General features: G+C 43.5%; 1 protein-coding gene across 2 annotated transcripts; it reads left to right on the top strand.

Annotated features, from left to right (window-relative positions):
- The first annotated feature begins 684 nt into the window (after nucleotides 1-684).
- LOC124147010 (cartilage matrix protein-like) lies at nucleotides 685-23,773 on the top strand. 2 transcript variants are annotated; one of them, XM_046517605.2, is made up of 10 exons: nucleotides 685-915; nucleotides 6,981-7,008; nucleotides 13,549-13,824; nucleotides 15,035-15,340; nucleotides 15,947-15,994; nucleotides 18,994-19,267; nucleotides 19,689-19,978; nucleotides 21,010-21,039; nucleotides 21,331-21,888; nucleotides 22,913-23,773. In XM_046517605.2, exons 1-10 carry the CDS (start codon nucleotides 868-870, stop codon nucleotides 22,918-22,920), a joined length of 1,866 nt encoding a protein of 621 aa, XP_046373561.2. In that variant the 5' UTR covers nucleotides 685-867; the 3' UTR covers nucleotides 22,921-23,773. The 2 variants fall into 2 exon arrangements, with proteins under 2 accessions (XP_046373561.2, XP_046373560.2); XM_046517604.2 differs by having other exon boundaries at nucleotides 686-915; nucleotides 18,991-19,267.
- Nucleotides 23,774-24,713: the final 940 nt, after the last annotated feature.

Raw genomic sequence — 24,713 nt, 5'->3', positions numbered from 1 at the left:
GTTGGGTCAGTATAGAATCGTTAGCTGGCCCCTCACTTTGACAGGAATCATTGTGTAAGGAGACATTCAATATAATACGGGGCCACGTGTGTGTGGTCTCTTTAAAACTGTCGCCCCTTGTAACCCGCTGCTCGTACGTGACAGTGCCAACCACGGTGGAGTTGTCTCTATGTGGTCGTGGTGAGTAGACATGCTGTGGTTTCTCACCTGCTCCTTGAAGCCAGGTAAAAGGTAATTACAGGTAAACACAGATAAGTGCCCGCCCACACAACCCACCTGAAGCTAGGACACCGAAGCGGAAATATAGTCACCACAAGATTTTCGTTTTCTGTTTGACAGCAGATGCCCTAATTTCGCTATCTGTCATCTCGATTAAATAAGAGTAGACAAATATACCTGTCCCCCACACTATAAGCGGAAATATCTTACGTTCCGTGGGTCCTAAGTTGTAATCAGTAATCTCAGGTACTGTCAAGTGTTTGAGAAGAAAACAAGTAGTCAATATGTCAATATTATCGTGTTTTGGTCACGTCACGCCAAAGCAATGCAAATGTTGAACATTTGGGTCATATACTGGCCGTAGTGTTCATTCATAACAAATCCATCGACCTTTGACCTTTATTTTGATTGGCTGAGTGACGTCGATGATCCGAATATGGCGGTAGTACTATGCTGGCGTATAGCCAACGGGAGTCGGTTTGCGTCACGGTCGAGACCGCCTTACTCATTGTGGCGGGAGCCGAGCAGCTATAAGCGGAAACTAGGATGAGAAAACCCTACATTTAAAGACAGGTGTGGATAGCCCCTCTCCAGTCGGACTCGACACTCTGTGAGCGACACACTTATATCGCCAAACTGTGGAAACTGATGATGTGGTCTGTGCTACAGGTCTGCGCTCTTGCCTTAACCCTCAAGGTAAGTAAACGTTACCTACCTACCTATATATACATGTATCCAAGCTCGCGACGCCGGGTGACGAGACTTGACATCTCAGAGCGCACTGACCTGTTGTACAGACTATTTAATGGCTAGGCAAGCATGTAGCTGGTTTGACTGGAGTTGTTCAGACAATGCAGTGAGTTGCGTTATCTGTTTCACCTGATACAGTTTGAGGCCTATATTACGATACAAGAGGAGCTACATCTGTATGCAGGGAGAGGGCAGTGCCTCAGTTGTGATATTGAGTTGTCTTGCATGAGACTTCTGATAAGGTGATTGTATATAAGTCGGGTTTCTATTTTCGGTTTCTGTTACTTTGTATGGCCTCTGTCAGAAGTTGCATTGGATTTAATTGCACCATGGCGTGTCACTGAAGGTGTTCACCATCTGCTTTCACGGCCTGTCACTGACGGTGTTCACCATCTGCTTTCATGGCCTGTCACTGACGGTGTTCATCATCTGCTTTCATGGCCTGTCACTGAAGGTGTTCACCATCTGCTTTCATGGCCTGTCACTGAAGGTGTTCACATCTGCTTTCATGGCCTGTCACTGAAGGTGTTCACCATCTGCTTTCACGGCCTGTCACTGAAGGTGTTCACCATCTGCTTTCACGGCCTGTCACTGAAGGTGTTCACCATCTGCTTTCATGACGTGTCACTGAAACTGTTGATGATCTGCTTTCATGGCCTGTCACTGAACGTGTTCACCATCTGCTTTCATGACGTGTCACTGAAAGTGTTGATGATATCTGCTTTCACGGCCTGTCACTAACGGTGTTCACCATCTGCTTTCACGGCCTGTCACTGACGGTGTTAACCCTCTGATTTCATGACGTGTCACTGAAAGTGTTGAAGATCTGCTTTCATGACTTGTCACTGATAGTGTTGACGATCTTAGCATATGGTCTTCATCTGAGAGCTTTAAATGCTATATAGTGAAACTCAAAGTCATTATGGCAGTAGAAGTTATGTTATCCTACCAAAAATTCGAGACAAACGGAGTACCCATAGTTCGAGACAAACGGAGTACAGATATTGGAGCTTTGTGTAGATAACGGTTTCACTGTGCCGTAAAGTAACATCGTCTTCACTGGCCAGTTGGGTAACTGGAATCCGATGTTTCAGTGTATGGACAGACTGAACATGGTTGGGGGCCATGCCTTGTCGGCACGTTATTGATTTCAGGATAACACCAGCTCGTATTGACATTAAATGTGCGTGATTGTAAGGTTAGAGTAAGGTGACATTAAATGGTTATAAGAAGCATATTAATAGAGCGTGCTGGAATGTCCCTGTCAGGATCGATATGATATGTCAATGCACATACTTTGATCGATGACAGTTTGACTCTCGTTCTTACAATTAAAACATCGTTAGATGCACAATTATAACATCGTTAGATGCACCGACAGTCTCTCTCAATAGGATTTAAGTCAATTTATCAGCCCTTTTTGATACGGTATTCAAAACAACTTCGCCGAGCAAGTGATTTACATAACTATAAAACGACCATCTTCATATCAAAATGTCCTTCGCCTTTGTACAAACCTGTTCGGTCTTAGTCAGTGAATTACGGAGGTTGTCGTGGCATGGTTGGTATCACTCGACACTTCACTGTGGCGGATATAGGACCGCTGAAGTGTATACAATTTTGTTTCATGCTATTACTTCACAGGTCAACTATGCCTATATGACTCAGGTTGTTACTAAGACATCTGAAGTGACGAACACATCGAGGCTGGATACACCACAGGCTTAAGATTGACAGAGACAGTGAGTGCGTGTATGTGTCTGTGTGCGTGTATATCTCTGTGTGCGTTTGTATGTCTGTGTGCGCGTATGTGTCTGTGTGCGTGTGTGTCTGTGTGTGTTTGTATGTCTGTATGCGTGTATGTGTCTGTGTGCGTGTGTGTCTGTGTGTGCGTGTATGTGTCTGTGTACGTGTATGTGTCTGTGTGTGTTTGTATGTCTGTGTGCGTGTATGTGTGCGTGTGTGTCTGTGTGCGTGTGTATGTCTGTATGCGTGTATGTGACTTTGTACGTGTATGTCTCTGTGTGCGTTTGTATGTTTGTATGCGTGTAGGTGTCTGTGTGCGTGTATGTGTCTGTTTGCGTGTGTCTCTCTGTGTGTGTTTGTATGTCTGTATGCGTGTATGTGTCCGTGTACGTGTATGTGTCTGTGTATGTTTGTGTGTCTGTATGCGTGTATGTGTCTGTATGCGTGTATGTGTCTGTATACGTGTATGTGTCTGTATGCGTGTATGTCTCTGTGTGTGTTTATGTGTCTGTGTGTGTTTGTGTGTCTGTATGCGTGTATGTGTCTGTGTGTCTCTGTGTGAGTCTGTATGCGTGTATGTGTCTGTATGCGTGTATGTGGCTGTGTGTGTTTCTGTGTCTGTATGCGTGTATGTGTCTGTGTGTGTTTGTGTGTCTGTATGCGTGTATGTGTCTGTGTGTGTTTCTGTGTCTGTATGCGTGTATGTGTCTGTGTGTGTTTGTGTGTCTGTATGCGTGTATGTGTCTGTATGCGTGTATGTCTCTGTGTGTGTTTGTGTGTCTGTATGCGTGTATGTGTCTGTATGCGTGTATGTGTCTGTATGCGTGTATGTCTCTGTGTGTGTTTGTGTGTCAGTATGCGTGTATGTGTCTGTATGCGTCTGTGTGTGTCTGTATGCGTGTATGTGTCTGTATGCGTGTATGTCTCTGTGTGTGTTTGTGTGTCTGTATGCGTGCATGTCTCTGTGTGTGGCTGTATGCGTGTATGTGTATGTATGCGTGTATGTGTCTGTGTGTGTTTCTGTGTCTGTATGCGTGTATGTGTCTGTGTGTGTTTGTGTGTCTGTATGCGTGTATGTGTCTGTGTGTGTTTGTGTGTATGTATGCGTGTATGTGTCTGTATGCGTGTATGTGTCTGTGTGTGTTTATGTGTCTGTATGCGTGTGTGTGTCTGTATGCGTGTATGTGTCTGTGTGTGTTTGTGTGTATGTATGCGTGTATGTGTCTGTATGCGTGTATGTCTCTGTGTGTGTTTGTGTGTCGTCTGTATGCGTGTATGTGTTTGTATGCGTATATGTCCCTGTGTGTGTTTGTGTGTCTGTATACGTGTATGTGTCTGTGTGTCTCTGTGTTTGTCTGTATGCGTGTATGTGTCTGTATGCGTGTATGTCTCTGTGTGTGTTTGTGTGTGTCTGTATGCGTGTATGTGTCTGTGTGTCTCTGTGCGTGTCTGTATGCGTGTTTGTGTCTGTATGCGTGTATGTCTCTGTGTGTCTCTGTGTGTGTTTGTGTGTCGTCTGTATGCGTGTTTGTGTCTGTATGCGTGTATGTCTCTGTGTGTGTTTGTGTGTATGTGTCTGTATGCGTGTAAGTGTCTGTATGCGTGTATGTGTCTGTATGTGTCCGTGTGTGTTTCTGTGTCTGTATGCGTGTATGTGTCTGTGTGTGTTTGTGTGTCTGTATGCGTGTATGTGTCTGTATGCGTGTATGTGTCTGTGTGTGTTGTGTGTATGTATGCGTGTATGTGTCTGTATGCGTGTATGTGTCTGTATACGTGTATGTGTCTGTATACGTGTATGTCTCTGTGTGTGTTTATGTGTCTGTGTGTGTTTGTATGTCTGTATGCGTGTATGTGTCTGTGTGTCTCTGTGTGAGTCTGTATGCGTGTATGTGTCTGTATGCGTGTATGTGGCTGTGTGTGTTTCTGTGTCTGTATGCGTGTATGTGTCTGTGTGTGTTTGTGTGTCTGTATGCGTGTATGTGTCTGTGTGTGTTTGTGTGTCTGTATGCGTGTATGTGTCTGTATGCGTGTATGTCTGTGTGTGTTTGTGTGTCTGTATGCGTGTATGTGTCTGTGTGTGTTTGTGTGTCTGAATGCGTGATGTGTCTGTATACGTGTATGTGTCTGTGTGTGTTTGTGTGTCTGTATGCGTGTATGTGTCTGTATGCGTGTATGTGTCTGTATGCGTGTATGTCTCTCTGTGTGTTTGTGTGTCTGTATGCTTGTATGTGTCTGTGTGTGTTTGTGTGTCTCAATGCGCGTATGTGTCTGTATGCGTGTATGTGTCTGTGTGTGTTTGTGTGTCTGTATGCGTGTATGTGTCTATGCGTGTATGTCTCTGTGTGTGTCTGTATGCGTGTATGTGTCTGTATGCGTGTATGTGTCTGTGTGTGTTTGTGTGTCTGTATGCGTGTATGTGTCTGTATGCGTGTCTGTGTGTGTTTGTGTGTCTGTATGCGTGTGTGTGTCTGTATGCGTGTATGTCTCTGTGTGTGTTTGTGTGTCTGTATGCGTGTATGTGTCTGTATGCGTGTATGTGTCTGTGTCTCTGTGTGTGTCTATATGCGTGTATGTGTCTGTGTGTGTTTGTGTGTCTGTATGCGTGTATGTGTCTGTGTGCGTGTGTGTCTCTGCGTGTGTCTATATGCGTGTATGTGTCTGTGTGCGTGTATGTGTCTGTGTGTGTGTATGTGTCTGTGTGCGTGTGTCGATGTACGTGTGTGCCTTCGTTGGGTTAGGGTGGATTAATTCAATAACTGCCGACCCGAACAAAATAGCCTTTTAACAAACAATATTAGTTAAGATTGATTATGGATGTAATGTGAATGAATAATGAACCATAATCGCTTGAGCACATATGATAATCATATGTACATTAATAAACATATATCCTAGTTTCGGGTATTTAGTCATGAAAATCGTAAACGGTTATTTGTTAAAGACCCTGATAGGCGAATAAGCGCTACTGATAAATATATACTGGTAAAGGCCTGTATAACCAGGAAAGCACGCCATATATATATATGTCAGGTCTCATCGGAAATAGATCAGACGTACATAGACTAGTCCCTCTGAAATATAAGTATATCATTTTCTGTCACACAAAACGTTTTGCACAGGGTAATCTACCCAGGGTATCTCCATATAACCCAGCAGGTATATATAGAGCACACATCTCAACCACACCCAGATCTCATTGACAGACCAACACACAAAGCTCAATCACAGGTCATCACTGACCATAACCAATGCTTGCCTATTATGAATAGAAGTGAAATACTTGTCATCCATTGCAGGTTGTGACACTGCACTTGCGTCTACAATTATGAACTGACGTACATGAAGTCAATGGTGTCCCACTTACTGGTGTTGTCCTCAGTGGGTGGCCTAGTGTTAGAACGCCTTTAGAAATGAAAAATATTACATTATCAGCCTGAATATTTCTCATTTCGCTCCCCGGTACATGGCCAGCAGTTTACACCCTTTGGTTTGACAGATATGTGCATTCGACCTTCACCTTGCATGTCACATTTAACACGGAACATGCTACGAATAATAGTCGTCGACTGAGTGTGTTTATTTTCTCGAGTCGATTCTAGACGCAAGGCAAACAGCAGAAGAAAGTAAACGCAGTCAGCCTCATTATTTCCGTCGATGTGTGCGTCGCGACTGATAAGGTTATTATTATATAACCACATATCACCCGGACTTCAGGGATATAGAGTTTAACATCCACGTTGTGTCACGATCATACATTGCAGCGGTATTCGAGGCATCTACAGAGTACATTTGCCAAGGTGACTTTTGAAATTCAACTAGTTCTAGTCTTTCAGCATTTTATCACTGAATATGTATTACACTCAAAGCTGAAATGGTACAATCCCCAGCACGAAGAAACACACACCACTGGGAAACTACGCGAACCCCTTTAACTCAATATATCGCTTATGACGAAGTAACATTAAGGTCCCGACACATTCTTATCTGCACTAAGTTTCGGACAGACACTTGAGTCGAGGTACCGGTTACTGGATCTGTCGATTGTCTCAGGATTTACATGTTTCACCATATGCGAGAAATGTATTTGACATAAGAATGAGTTTTCAAGGACTGATTTAATGGTGCGAGAAAATTGTTAAAAGATATGTGGATCTGAACTATGCAGTGAGTGGTAATATCCCAGCAATACAGTGGCAGAAGCATGAATAAAGGTGACTTCTTCTATTTATCCATACATTTAATATTCAACACTTTTCTCATTCCAGGTCGGCTGTCACGCGGAGAAGATAACAGGTAGGAGAAATTTTCTCGCCTAGGGATCTAGTCTAACCTGATCCTCCGGAGAGAGGGGGGATGTGCAATATAATATAGGGACATGTTTAACTGTATTCATAAAAACTGCTCGACACAGAACAGAATAACATTGACTTTCAATGTGTTTTTCTCCGGGAATACTGATCGTAAGAGGCGACTAAGCTAGATCACTAGATTGTCTGGTCCAGACTGTCGTCAAATAGCTGGAATCAGTAAACCCCAAAACGGCCTCACACGCTCTCAATAGACCCCAAAATGACCCAATCAGTCTAACACCTCAAGACACAAAAAAAAACCTTATCTGTCTAATGGGGCCTCTACACACAAAACCAACAACATTATCTGTAAAACACGGAAACGACACACAAATCCAACAACATGATCTGTCTAAGGCGACCTCAACAGTCTCCAAACCACCAAACCTGTTTTCTTGTCAAAAGAAAATCAATCGTGAGAGCAATGTTACGTGATTATTTTATCAGTGAAATTACTTCTAAGTTACAAACACAACAGAATGTTCTACTCTTTTAACTGACGTTCAAAGTATGTCTGTAATGCTAACTCTGCTGACATCTATGATATGATAGTGTGTGCGTCAACAAAATTATGTTCGTGATTTACGATGGATTATAACATACTCTCTTGGTATGACACGAGCGTCCTGTTGGCTGCCTATGTTTGAATAGCGTGACGGGTCAAGGTCACGGGTGGCTGCCGGGTAAATGTGTAGATTCCTTAGTTTCAGTTCATTTCTCGGAATTATAGGAGGAAGTAGGACGTGTGTTTTTTTACACCATGAAATGTCTTTTCGTGGCTTTTACAGGGCTCGTTTTGCCAGTTCAGTCATGTCCCGTGTCATCCCGATTGGTACACACTGTCCCGTAGCGTTAGAACGTATTCACTGAAATATACTGACTCGTTTTGCATCGAATTCTCAATTCCTTGAGTCATACATCTTTGCTCAAGGTCATGGCCACAAACATAAATCTTTGCTCAAGGTCATGGCCACTTCATCAGGAAGAAGATCAAAGTAAAACACACCTGAACGACATCCTGTCCGCAACGTCAATATGGATGACGTCAAACCGTTATTACCTGCGCAGGTAAACAAGTGACGGCGTTAACCTATGGCCTGAACCCGAAGCATATGTCACGCTGTGATTACGTATCTCGGTTAAAGGTTAGGAATCACACACAATGTGTGACAATAGAACCACGCCGAGCCAAGTTTCTGATGGACGCTGTGTGCACAAAATGGCCAGTTCAGGCCGCTTGGCTCCCGCCTATTTCTGGTGTCCCCCGCCGTGATATTGCTGGAATATTGCTAAAAGTGGCGTAAAACAATACTCACTCACTTATTCAGACAGAGATTGATAACACCTGCAATACCATTGACTCTCGGCATAGTGAATACATGCTAGGGATTTCAAATGTCAACCTGAAATTTTATTAACTTTTTTTTAAATTTCTTTTTTTCATAATTTATTGTGGTTTTTTTGTTGGTTTTAAGGGGGGGGCTTTTATTACACCCATAAAGGAAATAATTTAGGTCATTTTTCGTATTTTATCTTTTAGCGATTAATAATCCAGTGAAGGTGACATACTTATACCCCTCGATTATATTAACACCGTTGGAGAAAGACTACACTTGAGTAGTGATATTTAAATCCTTTTGCACTGAGTGTGTGAGTGTCATCTGAAAGTTAAAGGTTTCTGGGGAATCGGCTTTTGTTGAGATTGTGAGTGGTGGTGCGTGTTATCTATAGAAGGTGAATCATTCAGTCAGTTTAATTATCAGAAGCCAATACCATTTGACATGTACAGAATATGATATATAGTTCTTTTGTGTGTTCTTTTGATAAAAACACTTCCGTGTAACTCTTTTGCGTTGAGCCGCATAAACAGACTAAGTTTCTATCTTTTAAAATAGAGTGTTAACTATATTATCTGATACTGAACGTACTACGTACTTGAAGTTAGATCATCAGATCTACGTACTTCAAGTTAGATCATCAGATCTACGTACTTCAAGTTATATCATCAGATCTACGTACTTGAAGTTCGATCATCAGATATACGTTCTTGAAGTTCGATCATCAGATCTACGTTCTTGAAGTAAGATCATCAGATCTACGTTCTTGAAGTAAGATCATCAGATCAACGTTCTTGAAGTAAGATCATCAGATCTACGTACTTGAAGTATGGACACGGGATGGCCACAATGGCAGCCGAGTGTGGATGTATCTTGAAGCAACTGTCCAACTATGTGATAGTAACGCGAGTACGTGCAAAGAAGCTCGAAACAAACAGTTTCACGTCGGCCAAAATACTGACTGTTCTCTCACCTATCGAGTACACAAATAACTAGTTATTGATTACCCGAGGGATCACACCAGAATAACCTTTCGCAGACACTTTAGCTGTCACGCCTTGTAATTGAGTACTGTTCAAAGCGGCGATAAACGCACCCCCCTCACTTACTGGAATCGCACACGTCTAGGACATGCTACTGTGTCGGGCCACCTGGCCCCACTGAGCACACGTCTAGGACATGCTACTGTGTCGGGCCACCTGACCCCACTGAGCACACGTCTAGGACATGCCACTGTGTCGGGCCACCTGACCCCACTGAGCACACGTCTAGGACATGCTACTGTGTCGGGCCACCTGGCCCCACTGAGCACACGTCTAGGACATGCTACTGTGTCGGGCCACCTGACCCCACTGAGCACACGTCTAGGACATGCTGGTGTGTCGGGACACCTGACCCCACTGAGCACACGTCTAGGACATGCTGGTGTGTCGGGACACCTGACCCCACTGAGCACACGTCTAGGACATGCTACTGTGTCGGGCCACCTGGCCCCACTGAGCACACGTCTAGGACATGCTACTGTGTCGGGCCACCTGACCCCACTGAGCACACGTCTAGGACATGCTACTGTGTCGGGACACCTGACCCCACTGAGCACACGTCTAGGACATGCTACTGTGTCGGGACACCTGACCCCACTGAGCACACCTCCGGGGCGTGGGTGTTCGTGGTACCACTAAATCAGAAATTGTAACCTGATTCGATCCATCTGAACAAGCATTGGGAAATGAACGTTGTCTCTTTAATAGCGTCAGACATCTTTATTATACATCACTGCTGGAGCCATGGTGAGTGATAAGAATGAAATGGTATTCTCCTCGCAATGAAATTGTCGAAACGACCCGTGTAAGACTGCATGAAAAGAACTAGGAAATATTTCAACTGGATAACGTTTGTTTATACTCAAGCTATGATTTTCTTATCACGTTGTTTGCTCTCGCCCGAACAGATTGGCTTTGCATCATGTAACAGTTTTATCAGCGAGTGTTCATATTACAAGAACTGCTCGGTGCGGTGTCATTAAAACAAAGGGCAATTGTACTCGCGAGATCTCGAAATACGACCCGAGAGCCAAACCACTTCTTCAAAGCTTTAAAAGATTTTCAAGACTCCAACATTCACGTCAACCATGTTTTCCAAAGCCACTTGATAAGGAACATAATTAAGGTACTTCATTATGATATTCAAGAAATAACGTATAGGTGAGTGTCCGTTATGGCCTGGTGGGGTAGCCTAGTGGTTATAGGGTTGACCCTTCACGCTGCAAACTGGGTTTGATTCCACTCACTCACTCACTCACTCACATACTCACTCACCCACTCACCCACTCACTCGGAATACACATAACCATAGAGACTCAAGGAGATCATATGGCCACTCAAGACAGCCTTCTATATACTTACTGGGGAACTGTGGGGCTTCCCCCAGCCCAAACTGCTGTACAACACACTAGATTACAGGACTGATTATCTTATCAATGTCATGGGGATAACAGTGTATATATCCACATGTTCCCCGTGAGCTACAGCACATTTACCCAACTAGTCATCATTAATCAGCAGATGACGAGAAGTATCGTTATTTGTCAGGAAACTAGTACATAATTCAAGACCGAGAGATAATGATTTCACCCGTCACCGAGGATATGTGATCGATTTGGAGAGCGCTATGTGATAAAACCGAGAAATCCCGTGTGACTCAAGCTTGGGGTGAGGGAGAAGCTTGCGATGGCAGATATGGTTTGCTGAAACGTGTTTTGAGTAATTGTGGGGAATTATTTTGGTTATAAAGGGCAAAGGTTTTATCTAAACAAATATAATATCTTCTTTAATCGTGATGTAATATCGAATTAAGATACGACAAAGTGTAATATTCCTCTCTCGATCAGGGCAGGGCCCCGTTTGGCAGAACATTAACCTTCATAAACCGTCGAACAACAATGCGTCAAACTCGAAGGGTCCTAAAAAATGCTCGACTCATCCGAATGTTAAAGTGTAATGTCATTACACTCATAAATTAGTAATAAAATAGTTTAGATATTACGAACATATCATATATATTACGCTTATTGTATTTAAGTGTTTTGTTAACCCACAGGTTATTTCTTTTAAACGTTCCATACAGCGGTATATCCAAGCTTGACTGTAGTTTAGCTCTTGGCAAACGGACAATAACGTTGGCTGAACTGTTTTGAATCATGTATTCGCGTGATTCAACTTGATTAGTCATGCGATATCGTGTTTGAGTTCTAAAAGCTAAGAATTTTCTCATCGATGACATGAAAGGTATTCATTTAGCCATCACTCAATGAGTAGGACCCACGACCAAAATACGGCGCAGAAAGCTCCAAATACGAAGTAAGGATATACCGAAAACTCGGCTGTAAAGCACCTGATAATTGCAATGAAAGTGCATGAACACAACCAATAGAGCTGTTACGATACACTATGCAGCGATACATGTCTCGATAATAAAACCGCGATACTGTACACGAAAACTAATCATATATAATACATTCGACACAATGATAAGACAATGGCTTGGGACATTATGTACACGACACGAGGAGGTTGTAAGTGTTATACAGTTTTATATGTCAACCTTAAATTGATGGAGCACACGGGTTGAAAGGGGGCGGGGGCAGTCGTCTCAGGCGCTGTAATTCGCTGTGCAGAGTTGCGTCCCTTGGACATGCCAGGAACCTATTATTGTGGGTTCGAATCCCGATTTGCACCGATGACGTTTCTACGGTTGTCAGCACTATACCCGTACTCGTGGGTTTCACCAAAGTGGTAAACGTCTGACACCTGCATCACAAAGGCGACCATGCATGCGGGTCGTAAGAGGCAACTAATGGGATCGGGTGGTCAGGCTCGCTGACTTGGTTGATACATGTCATTGCATCCCAATTGCGCGGATCGATGCCCATGCCATCAATCACCGGATCTTCTGGTCCAGACTCGATTATTTACAGACTGCCATCATATAGTGTGGCGTTAAACTACTAACAAAGAAACAATGTTAAGCCCTAGAGCGGTGTTTAAATACCCAGGTACAGTATCAGTTCGTACTACGCCCACAAACGGTCTTTCATTGAGTTGTTTAGTTTGTATTGGGGTTACATGTATCTGTTCAAAAGAAGCTGATGTTACCAGCATGCAAGGCGAGCTGCACACCAACAGTGGCATAAACTTACCGCCTGGGAGAACCGGGGAACTTGATAGGTTCGGCAGTTGACCAAATGTGACAGTTTCTCTCCCACGCACACAGCCAGTACAATAACCCGAACAATGTATGTATAAACACATATTGTTTATATTAATGTCAATCCCCACACACACGCCCTGCACTCCCCCACATCGCCTGATGTTCGGAGCTTGGGGATGGGGGACATTATGCACTTGTCACGTGACTGGAAGGGTGATCAGTGCAAAAACAATAGTACCCATATATGGTGATGTATCATTAAGTGCAACTTTTGTACCGACATTAAAGAGAAAGAGAAACAGATAAAAATATGAACTGATTTATTAAATATACAAATAAATGAATACAAGTGTGAAATACAAGTAAATCACTAAATATTAAATAAATGAATCGGTGAATCAATAAATGAATGGTATTTTTTCTAACCTTTTTTATCCTACATCTCATTTCATTTCTAAAGTTGATTCGGCTGCGCGGAAGCCTAATGATTAAACTCCTTGTTTTATTCCCAAAAGGATACATGAGCGAAACTAAATCTTTTGGTCCATTCGCGTGAGATTGATGAAGTATTGCAAACTGACCTGTAAACACTCACTCACTCACCCACACTCTCACTCACCAACGCTCTCACTCACTTACTCACTCACTCACTCACTCACCCAAACTCTCACTCACCCATGCTCTCACTCACCAACCTTCTCACTCACTCACTCACGCACTCATCTACTTACCCAAACTCTCACTCACCCACACTCTCACTCACCAACCTTCTCACTCACTCACTCACTCACCTACTCACCCAAACTCTCACTCACCCATGCTCTCACTCACTCACTCACTCACTCACTCACTTTCTCATCACTCACTCACTCACTCACTCACTCACCCACTCACTCATTCGGGCCGCCAGTTGAGGATGTAATGCTGTGTACTTACAGATCACCTCGAATGTCACGAGAAGGTCGCCGACGTCGTATTTGTCCTCGACTCCTCTGTCAGCCTGTGGGAGAAAGACTTCGCCGCCCAACTCGACTTCGTGCAGATGTTAGTGGACACATTTGCCGTTGGTCCCAAAAACATCCGAGTTGGTATTATGACCTTTGGGACAGACGTGAGACTGGACTTCAACCTGAAGGAACACCAGACCAAGAAAGAGTTGAAGACCGCCATCGGTGAAATTGCCTACCTGGGTGAACGACAAGGAACAAACACGGGTAGGTTGTGTGACAGTAAAATTGCATAAAACCTAGTTTGGGGGATATTCTAATTTGGGTACATCGTTTGGGAAGTCCATCTTCCTGTCACTCCCCACCCGCCCTGGTCCCTCCTCATCCCCTTCCAACATCAGACACCCCCGACCCTCCACCCCGACCTCCTTCACCCCACATACCACATCCGGCACCCGACCCACTGTCGACACCAACCCAAACCCTCCCTGTCACACTGCAGTTTCCTTTGTCTGATAAGATCAAAACAGTACGACTGACCTCTGGAGCCACAATTTAAACTCAATACTCTGTAATTATCTTTTACGCAAAGGGTCATGACATGCAGCCTCTCCGTACATACACGGGAAGTAGCTGTTTTGCTCAATGGCCACAAGTAGCCAAGGAGTGCAGCTCACAATGACCAGCTTCAACCCCCAACCCCGGGGTTGCCCAGGTGCAGGCATCATCCCTCTGACCTTGTCAATGGGTCCACCAATAGGGATGAGGGAAGATGCATGCCCTTGCATGAGATTTATGGAAAATTCAACAGACTGAGGGTGGTGTGGAGCGTTGTATTCGAAGTCAAGCGGATCCTTCGCATGTTGCATGTGTCAGAGAGTGCGAAATGCGATGCCAATGGTCTGGCCCGTTCCTCTGGTGTTATCACTGAGGTGAAGACGTATTGCAGCAAATCAGTTATGACACTCCTACTGCAACTAAATGTATTATCCTGGTACGTGAACCGTCAAGATAACATTTCAGAAAAACGAAATTCCTTTCAAGCAATCATGTTTGATTTGTGAGATAGACTTGTTCCTGAATTGTCCATGCTGACGGGAACGGTTGGTAACCAGAGGAACGAGTTGCACAAAGGCTGAGAGGCAAAGACCCGGATGAAAGACGCTGACAGCCCTCAGCTGTATTTGAATGCCAGTGTTGATCATTATACTCCATACATGTACAGCGCCAGCACCAGCCACAGACCACCATGACAAAGGCAGGATTTTGATGACCACAGCATTAGAACCATTTACCTTACGGTCTTTGAGGGCGGTTTAGGAATACCAAATCCTTTTACTAGATTTAACTAATAACACCTCCACATCATTTTTGGTATTTATGTTTGCATGTTTCACATTTTTTTCTAGTTTGGGATAAGCGGACCACAGCTTCAAATGTTTTGCCTTCGCCATTCACGAACTATATTTATCCACAGGAGAAGCGCTTCAATACGCCCGGTCGAAGATGTTCGAGAAGGAGAACGGCGGCCGTGACTTTGCAGGCAAGGTCATCATCCTGATCACGGACGGCTATTCCCACAACCTCACCAAGACTCTCTGGGAGGCATCCATGGCCCATAGCGACGGCATCGAGGTGTTCGCCATTGGGGTGGGGCTTGGGAAGGACGACAGAGAACTCCGGGGTATCGGATCCACCCCCAAGGACAAACACGTGTTCCGGGTGGACAACTACAACGCCCTCCCCAACATACAGGAGGCGCTGGAGCATATGTCCTGTGACCGTAAGTAGGCGGGTTTGTCACAGGGTAGTATATCCACCATGAGAATGATGTTGACAACATTTGTTTATTAATGGGGGCACGGGTGGCATCCCTTGGGCAGGCCAGGAGCCTGTGATCGAATCCCATTTAGCCTGATTGTTTCAAAGTTTCTCAGCACTATACCCGTGCTCGTGGGTTTTATCAAACTGGTAAACGTCTGAGACCTGCATCACTTTCCTCCCACACGAAGCTGACACGCCGTGATATAACTGGAACACTGTTCAAAGCGGCGTTAAACCAAACTCACACACTAGTTTAGTAATACGTTATTAGCTCCACTAGTATACACTGAAACATGGTCAATTTGAACTCGGCCATCGAAATCTTTTCAATTACCCGTATTTCGAGAGTCCGACTTAACGATGATTTACTGTAAAGCATATCAATACTACTTACAAAGGCAAACATACTGCCAAATGGGTGGTAATACCAGTGTGCGTCAGTCAGCTGAATAAATCATTATTGCAAATATATGTTAGTTGCTGTCCCGTGTTTCGATACGACTGAAATGCGACTTTCAAAGCGGCATAAAAGTCAGTGTCGCTCATTTGTGTTTCCATATTGCAGGTCCCAGCAACAACCAGAGCAAGACAGAACCTTCTGTAAAGCCAGACAGTAAGTTTCCCTGAGTTATATAATGTTTTGTAAATCGTTTAATTTGAAATCTTAAAAACAGCACAGGGTCATTAATTAATTGATGTCCCCCATCTCCTCTCATGCCAACTTCTCGAGGCAAGCGTGTCCACTAGCCTGTATCAAAGCCTAGAAGAAAAAAGACTTTGATAAAAAGGCAAGTGGAAGCTCTTGCCTCAGGAAGACACACACGCGAAACCAAACACATACACATACACATACACATACACAAACACATACACATACACATACACATACACATACACATACACAAACACATACACATACACAAACACATACACAAACACATACACATACACAAACACATACACATACACATACACATACACATACACAAACACATACACATACACAAACACATACACATACACATACACATACACAAACACATACACATACACAAACACATACACATACACATACACATACACAAACACATACACATACACATACACAAACACATACACATACACAAACACATACACATACACAAACACATACACAAACACATACACATACACACACCATCACACACACCTTCACACTCACACAACCACATACATACACACGAAAACAACCACACACACATACATACAAATACACACACACACACATACACACACATACAGCTACATACATGCACATGCACATAACCGCATATATACATGCACAAATACGCCACATACACACACAGACAAACACACACTCATACACATATACAATCACACACACACGCACACATACACACACACAATCACACACACACAACCACACACACACACACACACACACACACACACACACACACACACACACACACACACACACACACACACACACACACACACACACACACACACACACCACATACACATACACCACAATTCTGTTTTGTCTGTGCCTGACTTTCTGATCGGCATTTTGTGAGGATAGATGAAGTCCAAATACAGAACGTCTCAGTCTGCGCGAGAAGACATAACAATACCGCCACAGGCAGATGTGTCACACACATTCCTCCACACATGCTATAATATTTGAAGTCTCAAGTCCATGGCGGGCAATGCAGACACACACATTTGTCGCGTATCTGAGCACTGAATACAAAGGGACGTTGTCAGATATGGTGAACACATTGGGTCAAAACGTCCTAGCTTGTGAAATCAAATATAAAGCAGTTATCCTGCTAATCACGCAAGATAAGCTTTACACAGAATGAATCAAAATAAATATTCTAAAAACATAACCCAAGTGACACCACACCCACACATATATTCTTCCGAGTTATACACCAGTTCGTTACTAATGAGAAGCAAGTTTCTATGAGATACATAATTACAGCCCACAAAGGCCTAATTGGTTCACTAACGGGTTTTGGGTAAAATAAGACTCCCTTGTACAACGTCGATCATGTGAAGCGAACTCCTAAAAACATGAATTAATTAATCCTGATCATTGATATTCCAGCAGTTGATGAGATATTAACATGATAATATCACTGAAAGATAATATTATATTCGACATAACATAAAAATCAAGGACGATTTTCATTTGAAAATAAAATTCTACTCAGTGGTGTCACTGAGGGGAAAGGACTAAGCACAAAAAATATATCTTTTGGTACTTGGCCTATGAAGTAGGTAGAAATGTATAACAGTATACTCTATGAAGCAAACTTCATTAGAAGTAGTTCTAGGGAAAATGTTATTGTGCTGAAGGATGCTATAAGTAGTTGTATATGTTGTAGTACACGATGTGGTGGTGAATGAAGCAGCATCTTCGCGAGGCAAGGGGGTCATCTGACTATAAAAGTCCAGTTTCCACACTACTTAAATTTCGGAGTTATGTTATGGCTGGACTAACGAGTTTATACAATAGTCCAATCAAAATCGCGTCGATTGCAGGATTTTCAACGCATGCGTACCGTCAACTTGGCGTCGACAGATATTTTCCAAATCTTTTCATGTTTTAATCAAGACGCTCAAGTAATGTGATACACTTCGGTAAGACCTGTTTAATAACAATATGAACCTTCATCATTGATCAGATCGTCTTGACTGGGCGCCGCCATTTTGTTTGAAGCAAATGCAAGTAATATGATAGGTGGAATCTGATTGGTCAATAGAAGGGACATAGAAGGGACATTACCCAAATAGCCACTAGTGGCGCTACGTTCGAGCCACGAAATTCCAGCAAGGGTGGAAACTGGACTTTTAAAGTCAGATAACTCCCTTGCCTCGGGAAGATGATCAAGCAGTTGAATTCAAAGTAATGACAGATGATGTACACAAACAATGCAGACATACTCATGGAGTACGCTTTCGATCTCAAAACCCGTGTAAGACTGAGATGAACCTGTGTTGACCAACGTGAGCACATATATACTGATAGACTTCATACATGAGTTACCGAGTTGCCCATACCTACTGAACCCCTCGGGTGCGGTGTTCTGGTCAGAAGCCAAGTGACGGTATCATTAAAGCTAAATTAGTTTCATTTATTGATTCAGTGGTAAATAAAATTATTTTAATGGATATAATTAACTACGTATTGATAGTATCTGATATGCTTCAAGGAAATTTATATTTCGCTTGCTGACATAAATCCTTTTTATCAATAATGCAACTTTGATGATAATTTTGCTTCTACGCGTTATTTTGGACTTCCCAGTTTTTTACATGCATCAAATAGAGTGAGTATGTTTTTACGCCGCTTTTAGCATCACTCCCAGTAACATCACGGCTTGGGACACCAGGAAGGGACTTGGAAGAGGTTGCATTGTATGCGTTGTATATACTTCCCTTCAGCCAACTCAGGTGGAACCTAGTCAACCCTGTTTGCCAGAGATGTGTTAATCTCGATTGGCTCGGGCCAGGAATATTAATAATCGAACGCGGTAGCGTCAGTTGTTGAAGAAGTGGGTGTCCAGATGAACCTGACTAACATGTCTGTGTCTGCAGCAGGATGTGGCGGGAAGCCGGCGGACGTCTACTTCATCGTGGACAGCTCTTCCAGTATATGGAGGCCTGACTTCGACAAGCAGCTGGACTTCATCAAGGAGGTGATCGGTCAGTTCGACTTAGGCCAGGGCAGCACCAGGGTCGGCGTCATCACATTCAGCGACGGCATTCATCCCATCATACCTCTCACCGGAAGTCAGAACCGCCGTGATTTGGAAGAGCAGATCGACAAGGTTCCTTACACTGGTGGCGGAACAAACACAGGTGGCGCCATCAGGTGAGAGAACTGCTGACTTCTTTCCCCAGGAACCGGCCATTTTCAAACACGAGGATTTATTTTTGCGCCGTTTCTCTACCGACCCATTGTGACATATTTCGTTTCTGATACCATTTTACACGAAGAAACCCTGATTTGTCTGTCATATTACGTATATTACCGAAATATGGAACCAAATTCTATACATGGTCGTTCTGTAAAGTAATAAGGAAGGTATTCTCCTGTTCATTTACAATCGTGATATGAGAACACTTGTCGATATTTAAAGTGTTACGATATTATTTAATATTTCCAGGAATGGCAACTGAATCACTATCTACTTGTCCGAATGGACAATACAAAGAGTCTATCGCTTTCTTCTGTTCTTAATCTGAGAAACGGAACACCCGAATAATCGCATCAGTCGCCTTGGTGTTCACAGGTTTCTAACCGACCACGCATTTGCCGCTGATATTGCCCGACCGGAAGTTGCCCATGTTGCCATCCTTATGACGGATGGCCAGTCCAAGAACTTGACGAACACATACATGGAGTCCCAGCGTGCCCACAAAGCAGGCATCTACCTCTTTGCTATCGGCATTGGCCAGTTTGTTGACACACTTGAGCTGAACGACATCGCCAGCAACCCTGACGACGACTTTGTGTTCCAAGTGGACGACTACACGGCTTTAACAAGCATCAAGGACCTGCTCGCTATAAAAGCCTGTCAAGGTATGTGTTCTGAATCTGATCCTAAAAGTGGACCCAAATAGGTGAGAGCTAAACGTCGGAGATTCTGGTGCAGAATAGAACCCCAGCACGTGTGTCCCCGTTAGGGTTCCGAGTACCACTTCCCTTTGCTTATCATTCACTTGAATATATTCCCATAGTAGCCCTAGCCCTAACCCTGATCATCCGGAAATACCAATTCTCAAGTGTGAGTGTACTCCGAGGACGTGAATCGTTACTGGCTGGAGGATCTCATAGCGGCTTCCATAGTGCTGACTTGGACGTAAACCTTTATTCACTCACTCACTCACTGAGCTTCACCCAAGCTAAATGACCTGTGCGCCGTTCCACAAAGCGATCGTAGGGCTACGACTATCACAGGTTTGTGTTCAAGTGTGGGAGTTACGATCGCTCTCAGGAGGTTAGGTGCATTGGGTTTAAGGTCGCGTTCTTTTAAAATTAGATTTTAGTTCTCACTACCGCTGAACAAAGATCTGAAGACATCCGCTAACGGGTCACGTCAGATCGTACTTTCGTCCGGCCAATCAGAGCGTCGCTTACCAGATCAAGAAAGTGACAGTCGGAAAGGGCTTTTTAATCATTTATACTCGAAAAATGTAACACAGGCTTACGGGGGAACGACAGTTACGAGCTTTATAAACTGAATCAACACAATCTATTTTATCAAATTGTTAATGCGAGAAAATGTTTCGAAGCGTAGTCGCCAGTTCCAAACAAGTGCCGTAAAGGTGTGTGTATGTGCGTGCGTGCGTGCGTGCGTGCGTGCGTGTGTGCTTGTACTAATCAGGACTAATGCCGATTGTATAGTGCTAGACCACCGAGATGCCATGCCTAACAACAACGACAGCTCATGTCAATCAAACTCAATATTAATACCGGTCATATTGACTAATTATGTTTGACACGCCTAGCGATGACAACAAAAAATTAAGTCTAATCTCCTTTCACCCTTCAGGTCTCTTCTAAGAAATAGTGTAGACCGCGAGACTGATTGCCTCTCTTGTCTGTTTCAGTGCACGACAACTTTATGAAGGATCAACCAGGTGAGTGTCTACTTCCTCCTTGCGTCAGACAGGTTAATTAACGTGGATTACTCAGTTTGTTCCTGTCTCTTGAGGCATTTATGTTAATTTTGTGCATGTCACGGACTGAGAATGTCTATAATTAGCCTCAACATGCTACTTCATTTTTAACTCGTTGCTAGGATCTGAAAGAAGTATTTTTAATGTAACGACCTATATATTTTTATTACGTCCCAACATGGACTGTATTCATTCCAACAGCTTCTTCAACGGTTATACCATGGTAATTCATTGCATGTCACCTACTTCCAGCCTCGTGCAGCTTTGACACAGCCACTGACGTCATGTTTGTGTTCGACTCCGGTGCTATTGGTCGACGTCATAGTCACATGATCGAAGACCTCATCGGTGACGTAGTCCGCGAGATGGAATTGAAACACCACGTGACTCGTGCCGGAATCATCCGAGAGTCCTGTTCCCAAACCACCGACATAGGCTTGTCGCAGTACAATAATGCACATGCATTCAAACGTCATTTGAAGAATGTGGAGTATAAAGGACTTCAGCCACTTATTCAAAAGTTAAGGAGGTACAGCTTCAAGCCTCGTTATGGTGGACGGAAGTCATCTCAGAAAATTGCAGTCATATTTGTTGACGATCTACTTGACAATCCAGGGCCGACGATTCTTGAGGCAAGGAGAGCGAAATTCACCAACATCCGGGTCATTGTGGTCGCTACCGGCAACCATTATGATGAGAAGCAGCTGGAGCAGTTGGTGACGTCACCAGCCTCAAGAAACGTGGTCCACGTCGACCACTACAAAAACATTGCCGAGGCCAAAGGGAGGTTACTCTATTCAATGTGTGCAGGTAATTGTGTTTGTATTACATGTGGCCACGTTGTCGAGTTGTTGAATGTTACAGGTTTTACGACGGCTTTTTATAGGCCAAGCACAGTAATTAAAATTTGGCTACAAGCACAGTGTCGGTTAGACAAGCGGACTACTGTAGCGAGATAAAGACTTAAAATGTGTTCATGAAGGCTCACCAGAGAACTGGATAAATGCCTAACTCCATTGCCATGCATATCCATCACAAGAAAACAATAACAAAAAATGTTTTCCTCCATTGATAAGTCCATAATAAGCCCTTCAATTTTGACCAAATTATTTGACGAACAACTGGCCAGGTTCTTAAAGTGATCACTTGGCTCACTGAACCTGCCTGGTATTTCGCGATTTGTGGATTTATCGAGTCAGACGTGCTCCAATTTGTAGTATCATGTATTCACTTGAGCTTTTTGTATTTATTAAAGGGTGACATTATAGAGTTGATGTATCGTCCAACCAGTATGTATCGACCTCACCAGAATGTTAAATTGAGTCACCTTGATATAGCTCAAACAAAGAAACTGTATTTAAATTGCTAAAGTGAGGCTATGTGCAGAAACACCCACCCCTGCCAGTGTATAAGCTGTTACAACCATGACGAATCATAGATTATCATATGTCTGACACACGTCAGACATATTGTGTGATAGTCATTCGCAGAAGGGGGAAAGTGAAAACACGGAGTTTTCCCGCCAGTTTCGTCTTCGGTATGAACGCCTTTGACTTCAAGAAACTACACTACGTTGACGCTACAACCCGTATCTCCCACCTGACTGTGTACATAAATGATTCCGGGAAATGTGTAATTGGACATTAGACATAGCCACGGAGTTTCATGTCGTCCTACACGCAAGGCAGACAAGTGTTAGTAGTGCTTGAGTTACCTCCCTTGTATTGGGTAACACCTCGGTAAATGAATGTAAGTCACACAGCATGATGCTTGTTCCAAACAGCAAACTGTTGATGCCGAAATGTTTCTAATTGCATTTAATTCCATACTCCAGGTCGATGACGACCCCCACAGACCACAGACTTCTGAAGTCTCCAGCAACGATGATTTCCCGAATCAAGGAACAGGGTTTTCGGTACCAGCATCTGACGACTGTCCCGGAGGATGCAGAGCGCGGGGTTGTTAATACTGTGTGGACTTTGTGTCGTGCAACACGTCTCTGGCCACATTCCAGTGATGGCAAGCTCCTTGATATATATATATATCCTATTTATCATGGCGTCGGATCCACTTGTAGATACCCTCGACACAACAACTTATTATGGGACCAAGGCTTTTTTCTAAATACTATTTGAGTATTTATGTCAACAAGTGTGCTTGTTGTAATCAAAACAAAGTTGACAAAAACGCTCAAAACTGGATTCCACACAAATATTGCCCAATTAAGTGTATGTCTTTATCGTCCATTTCGAGATTTCAGTGTGATGTGTGACTAGTATCTGGGCCAAGACAGCACCTGTCCAGTACAGCCTGTTTATTAGCATTGCCTGTTATCAGTACTAATAGCGTTTGTGATACAGATGTGTTTTTATGTGTGATCTGCACTACGAATGCGTGACTACGTGTGTGCGCAGCACTACGAGTGCGTGAGTACGTGTGTGAACTGCACTACGAGAGCGTGACTACGTGAGTTGCACTACAAGTGCGTGACTACGTGTGTGAGCTGCACTACGAGTGCGTGACAACGTGTGTGGGTTGCACTACGATAGAGCTGCACTACGAGTGTGTGACCACGTGTGTGGGTTGCACTACGATAGAGTTGCACTACGAGTGCGTGACTACGTGTGTGAGTTGCAATACGAGTGCGTGACTACGTGTGTGAGTTGCACTACGAGTGCGTGACCACGTGTGTGAGTTGCACTACGAGTGCGTGACTACGTGTGTGAGTTGCAATACGAGTGCGTGACTACGTGTGTGAGTTGCACTACGAGTGCGTGACCACGTGTGTGAGTTGCACAGTTGTCAGTGTATTCGAGATTGATGTCACTAAATTGACCTGCTTCGACAAACGCGAAGACCGTGATATTAGAGATCAGTGGTGTCAAAGACCATACAAATTTACACTTGAGCCCCGAGTGTTTTCGTAAAACATTGGGATAATCCAAGCTGTCGGTATTGTTTTCGGCGGATATGAAACAAGTCGAGTGAAGAAATATATTTAGGTTGATCATATGTACATGTATATACCGTTATTCTGATACCAGAAATAGATCTGACGTATATGACGTATATCTGATTCTTCATGTCAAAGACCATACAAATTTACGCTTGGGCCCGGGTGTTTTCGTAAAACATTTGGATAATCCATGAAGATTAAAATTTCATATTAATTATGAAATGATAGCATGATTTTGTTAGAAATAATTCATTCTCCTCCTGAAAGGGGTGTCCGATATCATTACAAGCCGCGATTGTATAGATCTGTGAATACAAACCATAAGTTTGACAACGATGTAATTTTATCCAGTATTTATTTGATTGATACAATTGATATACATGTTGGATGTACATGAGACTGACTGTGATACGATGTTCGGCCAGCACACAGATTTAGCTTTGTTTGACGTCATGTACGTATATCTACATAAGCCGTACATGCCATGCGTGTTTAACTGTATTGTCATCCAGTAGTATGTACATTCCTATGTAGGCCACAAACTCATGCCCGTCGCTCAAGATGCGACCTACTTTATGCATCAAGTTCACTCAGTCTGACCGGGGTGTATCTGGGCCCCGCTGCACAAAGCTATTTTAGCGCAAAGTGATGTTAACTCTCATATTTTAACATAGGCTTA

The sequence above is a fragment of the Haliotis rufescens genome, unplaced genomic scaffold (assembly GCF_023055435.1).
Source record: "Haliotis rufescens isolate VD_foot unplaced genomic scaffold, xgHalRufe1.0.p SCAF_1, whole genome shotgun sequence".
NCBI classification, from domain to species: domain Eukaryota; kingdom Metazoa; phylum Mollusca; class Gastropoda; order Lepetellida; family Haliotidae; genus Haliotis; species Haliotis rufescens.
Note: the sequence above shows the minus strand (reverse complement) of the source record. Positions and strands in the feature narration are given on the sequence as shown.

Coding starts and splice junctions, on each gene's coding strand:
- LOC124147010 (XM_046517604.2), top strand. CDS start 868: ATGATGTGGTCTGTGCTACAGGTCTGCGCTCTTGCCTTAACCCTCAAG. Junction 19,979..21,009: donor CGCTATAAAAGCCTGTCAAG/GTATGTGTTCTG, acceptor TGTCTGTTTCAG/TGCACGACAACTTTATGAAG. Junction 21,040..21,330: donor CTTTATGAAGGATCAACCAG/GTGAGTGTCTAC, acceptor ACCTACTTCCAG/CCTCGTGCAGCTTTGACACA.